The 13,177-nt window shown below is 52.7% G+C and overlaps 1 protein-coding gene across 2 annotated transcripts; it reads left to right on the top strand.

Moving 5' to 3' along the window:
• Positions 1 to 1,492: 1,492 nt before the first annotated feature.
• Positions 1,493 to 11,633, top strand: LOC119103759 (E3 ubiquitin-protein ligase arih1). 2 transcript variants are annotated; one of them, XM_037227401.1, is made up of 11 exons: positions 1,493 to 1,690; positions 4,728 to 4,976; positions 5,298 to 5,450; positions 6,027 to 6,095; positions 7,498 to 7,713; positions 8,125 to 8,346; positions 8,727 to 8,857; positions 9,491 to 9,695; positions 10,229 to 10,342; positions 10,561 to 10,673; positions 11,162 to 11,633. In XM_037227401.1, exons 2-11 carry the CDS (start codon positions 4,734 to 4,736, stop codon positions 11,241 to 11,243), a joined length of 1,548 nt encoding a protein of 515 aa, XP_037083296.1. In that variant the 5' UTR covers positions 1,493 to 1,690; positions 4,728 to 4,733; the 3' UTR covers positions 11,244 to 11,633. The 2 variants fall into 2 exon arrangements, with proteins under 2 accessions (XP_037083296.1, XP_037083297.1); XM_037227402.1 differs by lacking the exon at positions 1,493 to 1,690 and adding an exon at positions 2,000 to 2,079.
• Positions 11,634 to 13,177: the final 1,544 nt, after the last annotated feature.

The following is a 13,177-nucleotide window of genomic DNA, read 5'->3' as shown; positions in this document are numbered from 1 at the left end:
TAATCTGGGGCCCAAAGGGGCTGTCCATATGTTACATGCGCAATAAAGTTGTCATGTACACAATTATGTGTATATCAATTTTATTTGTTGTTTTAAGATTTTACCATAGCGTGTATAATTATTTCACATGTGCCACATCCATGCTCACGCCCGTGTAGGCTGCGGGTGGGCTGGTATATGGGCTCCGTCTGGGACCTAGATGGGCTGCCAATACACTACCATCTTTGGTACAGGTGCATTAGGTCTGCTACTTTGTACTCCCGCGTTGGATTTTTCCTTATCATGTACAAATGAGTACACAACAAAGGAGTGCAGCCCGAGCTGGGGTTCACATGGGATGCATGTGGGCAAGTCGGGACCATGTCAACATGGGCTGCTGGTGGGCTTGTCTTCGGGCTTTATGTCGAACGCAGGTGGGCTGCCCACATGCTGACATGTCTTGCATCAGTGTATTAGTTTTCGGACTTTGCTCTTCATGGTTGGATGTTCTCTGATTGTGTACAAGCTAGTTTAAACAATGGTGAGCGGCATATACTCAGATCCAAACGGGCAGCAGGTGGGCCAGCTGACCACATGCCAGCATGGGATGCAAGCGGGCTGATGCCTGGGCCCCATCTGGGATCCAGATTGGCGGGCCATATGCTGTCATGTTAACTATGTGCGCAATAATTTTCGTACCGTGTGCTCCCTGATTCGGTTTTACCATGCCACGTACCAATGAGAGGGACTGCTGGCATGAATCTCATCCACATAGACTGCGCGTGGGCGAAGTAAGCTCACGTCAACATTGACCAATTCACTGTCATGTCAGTTGAGGTAGTTGGTACGTTCCGTGCCGAAAGTTTGTGCGCTAAGGGCATGGAGTGAGCCCTCTTTTTACGTTTCCCCGGTTGGTGGATTATTGCTCGCGTTTGGAGCTCCCCGGTAATTACGGGTGTTCCACTGACCGGCAGCTCGCGCCCCCGAAGGGAGCGCGGAGGTGCCGGTCAGCGCGCCGGCTGGTCAGGTGGGCCGGTATCACCCGGCACACCGCGAACCACTGTCTTCTATAACGTTGGTCGGAGTCTCTGGCGGTTGCATGCAACTGGCCAGATGCAGTGTCTTTGAGCTGCTTGGTGTTCAAAGAGCACAGACCCAGAGAGTCTGTGTTCCTTGATGCTTGCTTCGACAGCACCGATGCTTGTTTCAAATCTTCAAATTTGGGACATACCTATTCCCTCACATGAAGCATGTGAACTCGTTTCTGATCAAGGGATTCGAAATAGGGTGCAAAAATAGTAATCATAGATCAAAAATGTGCATGAAAAAATATGTTTGTCCTACTTTCATCATGATTTGAAGTTCGTGTATCTAAACAAGTTTGATGCTTTCGATGGTTGCTGGCATTTTACATCAGAGGATGATAGCAGTGACGTCATCAAACTAGGTATAACTCGTCGCAGGTGAGCCGTATTCGTATTAGCTTACTCATTGAATACTTAGGGCCAGTTATTAAGCTTACTCATTGCTCACTGGTGCAATGTACGATTAGCCCTTCTGCAAGCCTGCAGAGACTTATGAGTTAATTTTGTTTTTTTATTGCATCAAAAGACCGCTTGAAAGGCATCTTCGCTACGTGCAACGTTGTGAAATCGGTGGTCCTGTGAAATATTTGTGGTAGCATCAAGAATTTCAATCAACAGCGCTTTGGGTAAGATTATTTGGGTCGATAAATCTGAAGTATGAGTACACAAGTTTCTTCTTTACATATCCAGCTAACACCTGTCTATGAAAAATATTTTTGCGGTCATACAAGGAAGTCTGATTGATTTGATATGCCAAAAGTACATGTCACACCAAACTTATTCAGGATAGCAGTGACACTCAGCCAACAATTTCGGTATGTGAACTCATTAATTCTGAGAACCGTGGTTTCGCTTCACAGCACCCGTCGATTGCAGTGCATGGATGGCATGTTTCGTAAGGAGTTATGTTGTTGCTGAAATAATGTCAGGCAAACACCTATTTTGTAAGGAATAGTGTTGTTGCTAAACAAATTTCAGGCAGAGATGTTCCCAAAAATGCTTCCAAGCTAAAAAAGTAAGACATTTCATGCAATTTTGCCTGGCTTGAGTTGAGTGCTGGCATGCTCCATGTTTGGAACAGCTATATCACAGAGACAAATGAGATGCATTGGATGAATTTTTGACAGACTGGTTGGGTGATGTCAACAAGATATGACCATGTGAGATATTCAGGATAAAGTATTCAGCTACCTAGTGATCTAGTTGTATGTGGGTAGGGAAACCCCCATTGCCACCAGGATAGGTGGATACACTGGGTTGTGAAATGTTCAAGCTGTGGGCTGTTCCCCAGACACATCTAGCAATGAATGATATGAGTTTTGGCTTGTGCAACTATCTAGTCACATGTAGGTCCTAAAAAATATGATAGCATCCAAACAATTCCTCTACAAATATAAAAAATTCATGTTTGTCAACATGTTCCATTTTGTGCTAAAAATCATTCATGGTTCATCATGTGTAAACTGAGGTTCAAGACATGCTGAGAACAATACAAAGCTTTTGACCACATGGAGCTTATAGAAACTTCTTGAAGTGAGGAAAGAAGCTATGTTGGTTTTTAGCACTGCTTACAATGCAGCAATTGGCATTTGCAAGCAGTGTGCAATTTTTGAGAAATTATAACAGCCGAACTGTGTACAGGTTTATCTACACATTCCTTTGGGGATTATAACATGGCTCATTGGACCTACTCTAATCCTGTACCTTATCAGATCTTTTATGTGAGACAGACATAATGTATGCAGTTTTTAGGCATGTGAAGTAACAGGGTTATTTCTGTCCTACTCTCATTTGCTAAGGCTGCCTGCACCATCAAGACAGTTGAGCATCTTGCCAAGAAGAACCTTAAGGTTGAATTGTTGGTAGGTTGTTAAGGTTCAGGTTGTTAAGGTTGAGGTTAATGCTGCTAAGGTTGCTTAGGTTGATGGTTGTTAGGTTGTTATGGTCTTAGGTTGTTTAGTCATGCACAGTTGGAACCTTGATGCATTTTAGAAATGATGCTATGGAAGAAACATATACAGCTGAGTTCTCACCATGAAGCTATGGAACATGCAATTTACAAAATTATGTCCTGTAAAGGAAATGTTTCAAGCTTGGAGACATTGAAGCAAGCATTAGATATGATGAAATATGCCCACTTATAACAATCGGTATGCTTTTAAGTGGAAATACTGCTCTAGAAAATACAATGTTTCTGTTTAGTAAATTGCTCATCAACATGTATTTAATTACATCACTGCACCTTGTCCAACATTGATTGAGAGACCATCAATGGTGTTTATTTCTAGAAATTGTGGTAATGAGTGCCAGAGACATGAACAACTCACCAATTATATGTTTTTGGGCCCTGATCACAGCATGGCCGACGGAATGACAGGATATGATGATGTTACCAGACTGTGCTGGATGCTTGGGTGACACTGAAATAGTCTGCTTGAAATAGTCAGTGCATCTTGGTAGATGTGTGGCTCAGAATTTAGAGGGGGAGGGGGGGGGGGTTGAGTCTTTAGAAGGGCAGTGCTGTGGACTGTGCCAACTTATCTTTAAGATGGCTATTTGAGTTCCAAATCCTATAAAAATGTGAAGCACTCTGTTTCAGATTTGGGTATGTTTGGGGAGGGTAGCAGCAGGTCTTCAGTAAATATTTGGGTAGCTGATGATGATTTGGGAGTGAACCAAACAGTGAACTACCCTGTGCACAAAAGGCTGCACATATGAATGGTGCTCTACCATTCAAACTTTTGAATCATAACATGAATCAGGCCTCTAGATGAATTAATAACTAGCAAAAAAAGTAATCATATCACACAATTACATCTGTCAAGTGACACAGTCACATTGCCTTGTACATGAATGTTCATTATTTGACTAGTATGTTCTGCATAGCAATGGGAGTAGTATGTTCTAATAAAGATGCTTTAAATTTTGCCTGCATTGTGTCAGATGATCAGATCAGATGCAGATGCAAGAACTGTGTCATAATCAGACCTCAGAGGCTGGAATTCCACACTGTTCAGTTGTTAATCAATTAACAACAGTTGGATGGTTTTATGCTGTCTGACCACATACCAGGATCAGGAATCATGTTGAATTGCTAGATGTTAGTAGTCAGCTAGAGGTGGGAAATTTATCTTTACTGGATGGTTTAATATGTGCTATGCATGGCATTTGTCTTGTTTATCCTCACCTACTTTGTTTTCTCTGATTTCCAGTGCATTGCAACTGTTGTTCTGTCATTGTGCTGTAAAATCTGGACTCATCTTCCATTTGATCTTGATATCATTTTGAATTTCTGAATAATGCTTTGGAATTCAGAACTGAGTCATGGCTTAAGTGGATCAACATTCATTAGTGTAAGACCTTAGATGGGTGGCAAGACCAACTAACCAACTTATGTTTTTCTCTCCCTGCTTAGAGTTACTTTTGTAATTTTGTTAAAATCATTCTGGCTGAGTTCGCCATGTTGATCCATAAATGCTATGATGTTCTGTAAACCTTGCACCTTGGAACAGGAAATGGTCCTCAACTCTTGCTTGCTGGAGGGATAAACCTGTTGATTTCACTTGATTTGTGTACCCATATTTACTGGCTCTAAAAGCTTGGACCTTGAGAAGTATATATGCTTATTGCAAGTATTTTAAAACCTGTATAACCCTTCCCCAGGTCGACATGGATTCAGATGGCGAGATCCAGTATGACGAGGACTCAGGCGAGGACAACATGCTGTACGAGGCCGACTCGGGGAACGAGTCGAGCGGCGACGAGTTGGACTTTGACGAGCAGCGCGCGGGCCCATCCGCTTCCAGGGCCGACGACGCCATCATGGACGACTACCCGTTCCAGGTCCTCTCCATCCAGGAGATCGTCGAGTTCATGGTGGAAGAGATCAATGAAGTGAAGGACGTGGCTCAGGTCAGCACTTCCACGGGTGTTTCTGAATATGCTTGCCTTATTTTGATGTAAGACACGAAATTGGCAGCTGCCCTCGGGGTGCAGGCAGGTCAAACTTCAGGGTATCGGAGTACGATAGAAAACTAAACATCCTTCCGTGCTGGGTGGCAAAATGGTGTGGCTTTATCCATTGGACTTAAATGTATATGTGCCAGATGGCAGGATCTGGAGCCTTCAATAGGAAATGACACGTGACATGAACTGACCCCGATCCCGTCACTGCTGTACGTCCGTCCAGTGTTCTAACCAGTGTTCTAATATGTGGTTTCACCGCTGTTCCAGCTGCCGCGAACGACGATACGAATTCTGCTGAACCACTTTAACTGGGACAAGGAGAAGCTACTGGAGCGGCTGTATGACACGGACCAGGAGCGGCTATTCCAGGAGGCGCATGTCGTCAGCCCGCTCATTAGGAAGAGCTCGCACGCGCCCAAGGTAGGCGCCGCGCATCACGAGCACCCACCGCCCGCCCAGCGATGACAGGTGGCCTGCGGCTCTCCTGCACAGAAACGCGAAGGATTGCGAGGTGGATCAGGGGGCTCGCCCCAGAGCAAGGCTCGGTGACATGATTGATAAAGCATTTCCAGTCCATGTTATGGTGATAGGTCATATGTTTTTTTCTGTTGTTCTTCGAAAACTGGGTGCCTGAAGCCCTATGACATCCAGATCCCGCTGAAATATGAAATATTTTGGGTACATATGCCCAATGCTTTTTCACGAGGTTATCCTCATGGCGCCAGTAGTGCCCGTTGTCCGGGCATTCCAGACTTTCTGCCAGCACCTTGTACTCCCACCACATGCATTCGTCGGGGTGGGTGAGCCGGTGGAGGCCGGCCACGTCGAGACATGGCCCCTCCAGACGCCGCGCCCCTCCGCCTCCCTCGGACGTCTTCCCACCAGCGTCGAATGATGTGGTGGGGGGCCGGGATCCTGGGAGCGGAGCACCACCCTGCCGGTGCGCTGCCGTGTGTGACGTGCGGTGACACTGACCCGGGCGTCCCACCTCGCCAGGTCAACAGCCGGCGGGGCGCCGTGACCACCGAGGAGTGCGAGATCTGCCTGACGGTGCAGCCGTCGGCGGTGAGCAGAGCCCCGGCTACGACGGGGATGGCCTCCCGCCGGCGACGGTGCTCCTTCACTTGAGCTGGAGGGCCGGAGAGGGGGGGGGGGGGGGGGGACGGAGGGCACCATTGGGGTGAATGGCAGGACTGCTATTGAGACTCCAGGATTGCACTGTTACATACGGGCTCCCGGTAAACTGCTTAGCACAGACTCTAGTCGGAAATGTCTGTTATTTCAACTTGTATATGGTTGTGCCATTGCGTCGGTGCGGCTCGTTTACAAAGCAATCAATAGCGAGCGGAAGCGAAAGGTAGCTTATCTGAAAGGAACACAGTTGAACAAGATTGCCACTTAACATATTGAGTGTCGGTTTGCCAGCTATGTTCTTATCTGGGTGTCAAATGAACTGCCGAGTGGACCTGTGCATGGCGTATCCTTAAGACACTGAACAGTAGGGCAGCAGACCGTCAGGGCGATAGGTATCCCACCCGCCTCCCTGGGGCCGCTGCCACGTGCCAACACCTCTCTCGGACCGCTGCCGCGTGCCACGGCCTTCCTCGGACCGCTGCCGCGTGCCAACGCCTCTCTTGGACCGCTGCCGCGTGCCAACACCTCTCTCGGACCGCTGCCGCGTGCCACGGCCTTCCTCGGACCGCTGCCGCGTGCCAATGCCTCTCTTGGACCGCTGCCGCGTGCCAACACCTCTCTCGGACCGCTGCCGCGTGCCACGGCCTTCCTCGGACCGCTGCCGCGTGCCAATGCCTCTCTTGGACCGCTGCCGCGTGCCAACGCCTCTGTCGGACCGCTGCCGCGTGCCACGGCCTTACTCGGACCGCTGCCGCGTGCCAACGCCTCTCTTGGACCGCTGCCGCGTGCCAACGCCTCTGTCGGACCGCTGCCGCGTGCCACGGCCTCTCTCGGACCGCTGCCGCGTGCCACAGCCTCCCTCGGACCGCTGCCGCGTGCCAACGCCTGTCGGACCGCTGCCTCGTGCCAACGCCTCTCTCGGACCGCTGCCGCGTGCCACGGCCTTACTCGGACCGCTGCCGCGTGCCACGGCCTCTCTCGGACCGCTGCCGCGTGCCACAGCCTCCCTTGGACCGCTGCCGCGTGCCAACGCCTCTGTCGGGCCGCTGCCACGTGCCAACGCCTCTCTCGGACCGCTGCCGCGTGCCACGGCCTTACTCGGACCGCTGCCGCGTGCCAACGCCTCTCTCGGACCGCTGCCGCGTGCCAACGCCTCTGTCGAACCGCTGCCGCGTGCCACGGCCTCTCTCGGACCGCTGCCGCGTGCCACAGCCTCCCTCGGACCGCTGCCGCGTGCCAACGCCTCTTTCGGACCGCTGCCGCGTCAGGAACGCAGGGACGTCAGGGACGCTGCTCTCGCGTGACCCGTGTGACGGTTGCCCCGCGCCCGCAGGTCATGTCGAGCCTGCCGTGCGGCCACCGGTTCTGCGCTGGCTGCTGGGCTGAGTACCTGACCACCAAGGTGATGGATGAGGGTATGGGCCAGACGATCTCGTGCGCGGCGCACGGCTGCGACATCCTGGTGGACGACGAGACGGTCATGCGGCTGGTCAGCGAGCCGCGCGTGCTGCAGCGCTACCAGCACCTCATCACCAACAGCTTCGTTGAGGTGCGAGCTGGCGACCGGAGGCATGCCTGTGGCGGCGGCAGCATCTTTTCTGTGTTGGATGTTTAGACAGCTGCGACTATCAGCGAATTGGATTGGGTTTCGAGAATGCTGAAGTTGGTTCACATGCGGGAGGTGTTACGTCAGCCTATAGCTCGAAAGAAAGTATGTTTGATGGGTCATTATTTGGTGTTTGTGTCGACTGTGCAGACCGCGGACAGCCGTGTTGCCTGCAAAAAATTGTTCTTCATCCTCATGTCCTTGCGTACGGTGTTCTGTGCCTCGCCTGCTACACTACACCACAGTGCCCTGCAGCTGGTGGCTGCGCCAGTGTCGGCGCTCGGGCCAGCAGCCAGCAGAGTGCTTGGCCGTCCGGGGCCGGTCGTGTGTCACGAGCCCGTCGTCCGCCGCCAGTGTAACCGGTGTCTGTGCTGGTGCCCGACGCCGGACTGCGGCTACGCGCTCAAGGTCTCCTACCCGGACATGCGACCCGTCACGTGCAAGTGCGGTCACCGCTTCTGCTTCGCGTGCGGCGAGGCCTGGCACGATCCGGTGCGGTGCTCGCTCATCAAGCGCTGGCTCAAGAAGTGCGACGACGACTCGGAGACATTCAACTGGATCTCCGCCAACACCAAGGTGCGTGTTGGGGCTGGATGGGTGTTGCTGCCGCTCGCGGACTGTGGGTTGGACAGTGGACTTCCGCTGGTTGGGTCGAGATCTGATGTGATTGTGGGGTTTGACTGTGAGTTAGAGGGGATTGTAAACAGGGATCATGCAGTAAACTGCCGCTGCCGCTTTGTGCCTTTTGAAAACAGATGCTTTTGTTGAATTGGCCATACTGTGTCTGCTGGATTGATAGCCATTGTCCGAAGTCCTGTGGAGGCTGCCCTGGGAGCGAGTCGGGCCCAGCTTGCACTGAAGAGTATTGCTGGTCCTCGTCGGCCGAGCCGGTCGGTCCAAAGCGGACCGGCCTCGTCATGCGGATCGTGTGACGCCATGGCGCGTGTGCCTTGCAGGAGTGTCCAAAGTGCAGTGTGACAATCGAGAAGGACGGCGGGTGCAACCACATGGTGTGCAAGAACCAGAGCTGTCGCGCCGACTTCTGCTGGGTGTGCCTGGGCTCTTGGGAGCCGCACGGCTCCTCCTGGTCAGTGACGACCTCTGCTGGGGTGGGCCTCCCGTCTTGTTGGGCTGCTCGCGTCCCTAGTTAGAACGGTCCAGTTCTGACCAGTATCTCGGCCATCTTGAGCCCGCGCGCCGGAACTTGGTGCCCCGCCTGAGTTTACGTTCATCGGTGCAACTGAAAAAAGGATGTTTGGTGCCGCTTTCGCCGTTTGCTCTGTCAGGAATCTTGAATGTCTCGGATATGCTACCATACATTTAGGCACATTTAGCGGGACTGTCGTGCGATATTATGTAATACGTTTATTGGTACCCATGAGATGTATACGCTTCTAGTAATACCACACTACTCGCCACAATACTGTGTTTGGTGCTACCCATAACGCGTGTACATTCCTAGTAATGCTACAATGCTTTGATGCCTGAAAATGCATTGTTCATGTATGCTTTTGCTGTTTTGTAATCGTATCGTGTTTTGTACCCGGGTTTTGCAGATGTTAGGGCTGATCGGCGCCCGACTTTGTGTAAGGTGTGGGCTTATGGAGGCGTAGCGTTTTGTTGTACGCTGCTGGTTAGTCGTAGACCCCACCCCTGAAATGGGTAGAGCTGCCACCGGCACTACCCCCGTTTCCGGTGTAATTCTCTACGCTACGCACAGGTACAGCTGTAATCGATACGACGAGGACGAGGCCAAGGCGGCCCGCGACGCCCAGGAGAAATCGCGCGCCGTACTCAATCGCTACCTCTTCTACTGCAACCGCTACATGAACCACATGCAGTCCCTCAAGTTCGAGAACAAGCTGTACGCCTCAGTCAAGGAGAAGATGGAGGAGATGCAGCAGCACAACATGAGTTGGATCGAGGTCAGCTGCAGACTGGAGGCAGCTGGGGTACAGGCGTCACACTGTCGGGAGAGTACCTGCTGTGTGTGTGTGGCTGTATACCAACTGGGCAGGAGTGGTACCACACCTCGAAGCGGGGGCATCCTAAAGCAGTTTCAGACATGAACCAAGCATGACAGTCAAACACAACTCCAAGCTTATCTAAAACTAGATGCACATATGATTAATAATAATTAATAATAATTTCACGTATGTGGTGTGTCATGTTAAAGTCACGCCCTTGCAGGGATGGCAGCAGCCGCATGGGAAACTATACCACTGACACACCTAGCCGCTTGACTTGTGTAATATGTGCTCAACAAGTACTAAAAAACTGGTATGTGCACAGGTGAACTTCATGTTTCTTGGTCATGCTCAAAACAACTGTAACTGCGGACTCATAAGAACCAAACGTACTAAGTAGGCTAATATTATCACTTTATTTCGAACGATAATTTCGGATATCATGTTTCCTGCTGATTAACACAATGGTTTTGTGTTCTGTGTCGCCATAGGTGCAATTTTTGAAGAAGGCTGTGGACATTCTGTGTTCCTGTCGTGTGACGCTTATGTACACGTACGTCTTCGCGTACTACCTGCGAAAGAACAACCAGTCAACCATATTTGAGGTAAGCGTGTCGGTGGCATCTAACCACCAGTTGCCTACTGAATGGACAACTATTGATAAGCTCGTTACAAACATTCCTATCATCGAAGTGCGTGTCGGGTTGCCTGTTGTCTTCTCGTAAGACGTAGGCGTTGGTGGCCCATGCCGCCGCCTTTGTACCACCTTTCATGGGGCACGACCTAAAAAGCTGGAGGCTTATTTTGTGGTGGCGTACTGCAGGAGAACCAGAAGGACCTGGAGCGGTGTACTGAAGTGCTGTCTGAGTATCTGGAGCGCGACATCACTCAGGAGAACCTGGTGGACATCAAACAGAAAGTTCAGGACAAGGACAGGTGGGGCCAAGCGCCGTCGTTTGCGCTGCTGATGTCATTGAACTGCACGTGTTCATGTCTTATGCTCGCCCATGTCATTGGAGTTAGGGACAAACTCAAACTCGAACCCGCGAAGTTGTGGCGTGCGCGCGTCCATATCGTGTTCATGTATTATGCTCGCCCATGTCATTGGAGTTATGAACAAACTCTAACTCGAACTCGCGAAGTTGTGGCGTGCGCGAGGCCATATCGTGTTCATGTATTATGCTCGCCCATGTCATTGGAGTTATGAACAAACTCAAACTCGAACTCGCGAAGTTGTGACGTGCGCGAGGCCATATCGCTGATACCAGTGGCCGTCATATATTTAACTGGCAAGTTGAGTTTGTAGGACGTGGGGTTGTTTCGTCCCATTGTGGGGTCCTGGGGAACATTACACGGTGTATGTCGTGTGACTGTCAAGTCTGTTCTGTGAAGCACGCCCAACAGCGTTGCTCTTGTTCGGCCAGATACTGCGACGGCCGGCGGAGGGCCCTGCTAGAGCACGTGCACGAAGGCTACGAGCGCGACTGGTGGGTCTACAACGACTAGTGTTTTGACGGCTGAGTCTGTGGCGGCTGTAGACGAACCTTCCAGTGCTCGGCCAAGTGCGGTGAGCGGCGCTCTGGCCGACAAACTGTCCAGTGGTCGCCGGAGATCAGCGGACGCGCCCGTAGGCAGCGTGCGCTGCTGCGCCGGGGCTCACGGTAACTAGTGGTTGTACGTGCTGCCGATAGGTGGCGCGGTCACCGGACGTCTGGGGTGGCACGAACACAGGGTGGCTCGCTGGAATGCGGCGCGGCAGTACACTCCTAGTCTGGGCGGGAGAGGCCGGGGCGCGCCGCCGGCGGCGAACCGCGCGCGGGCGGCGCCTCCGGGCCGATCTGTAGTGCTTTCAGTCGCCCCGCACCGCAGGTCGGTGGGGTGGAGGTGGTGGCCGAGTGGAGCAGGCCGTTAGGCTCGGTCACCGGCCCCGGCCGCAGAGCGGGCCGCTGCTGACTGCGGCTGGGCGCCAGCGCAGCCGGCGCCGGCGGCCGCGCCGCGGGTAGCCGCCACTTCGCCGCTTCGCGTTGTCAGCGGGGCGGCTGGTTGTCCTGTCGGCTGAGCTCGTGAAGGCGTCGGAGGCCGGTCTTTTTGTAAGGAAGGTTTGCGAGGAGTGTGAGGTCCCAGGCTGCCGTGTGGCTGGGGAATGGTGAGCTGGCGTGGGGTGCACGCGAAGTGCTTGTTAAGAGTCGCTGCGTCAGCTTCCTGCCGTGTTATGTATGTCTCCGGTACCCGCCCGTGCCAGCCCCTCATACCCCTTGCTGTTGACATGGTTGAGCACGGTTCTGTGAACTGGCCCGGCGCCGGATAGCAGCGGCATGCGTTTATGAAATAGACCATGCGTGGCATGGTGTAGTGATTGTATGCATTTTATCGGCGAACGTGTACGCGCTGCAGTGGTCGTCTGGAGCAATACATCCGTGCAGGACACTCATCTGGTGGCTCCGGGTAAATACCAGGAGGTTGTAGACAAGGGTTTGGCCTATGATGTGGTGACATGAGTCACCTTTACCACAAGCCAGCAGTATGAAGTGGTGGTGGAGGTATCATCATGAAGGTAAATATATGTATGAAGGTGAAGGCATTTGGTTCACCTCGCTCGCAGGTCAGAGCTCACAACACGACACAGCATGTATTGTTACACTAAGTACTACACTTTCACGAGTGTGTGCGCCCCTACGAACTCAGGACGGGGCTGGGGCTACCTCTGTACGGTCGGGGTCTGAGAGGAGGATGCTATGAGTCGGCACAGTGGGGGCATGTTGTCGTGTCTGCAGCTGGTCAGGCGGGCTCTCCGCCTGGGCCGCCGCCCCAGGCGCGCTCGCTGTCGTGTCCGCAGCTGATCAGGCGGGTGGGCTCTCCGCCTGAACCGCCACCCCGGGCGAGCTCGCTGTCTTGTCCGCAGCTGATCAGGCGGGTGGGCTCTCCGCCTGAGTCGCCGCCCCGGGCGGGCTCGCTGTCGTGTCCGCAGCCGATCAGGCGCTGTCGTGTCCGCATCTGATCAGGCGGGCGGGCTCTCCGCCTGAGCCGCCATCCCAGGCGGGCGGGCTGCGTTCCGATCAAGGACGGAATCATGTGATCTGCACGCGACATGAACGGAAGCGGCTCGGCTCAGCCGGCTCGCCCAGTCGGATGATGCCACTGCTGTGTTCAGTGGTGAGTCATGCCATGTTGCATGTGCACCCATCCCCCCCCCCTTCGCTCGCATTCGCTGCTTACGCTGTACGGCTACATGCCATAGACGCGCCACGGCCCTTCATAATTGGCCTTGGATGTTGAAATCAAGGGCAGTCGGTGTGCAAAACTCACGGTGATGTCTGCCATGTGCAGTGTGACACCTGCGACCGCTTCTGTGTGCCGAAAGCGGCGATCCCAGGAACTTTTAGAAATAAGTCTATTGTGCTCGCACGCCGGTTAAGAATGAACTGCGTGAGAGCGTCGTT

This window comes from Pollicipes pollicipes, unplaced genomic scaffold (assembly GCF_011947565.3).
Source record: "Pollicipes pollicipes isolate AB1234 unplaced genomic scaffold, Ppol_2.1 Scaffold_5724;HRSCAF=6776_pilon_pilon_pilon, whole genome shotgun sequence".
NCBI lineage: Eukaryota > Metazoa > Arthropoda > Thecostraca > Pollicipedomorpha > Pollicipedidae > Pollicipes > Pollicipes pollicipes.
Note: the sequence above shows the minus strand (reverse complement) of the source record. Positions and strands in the feature narration are given on the sequence as shown.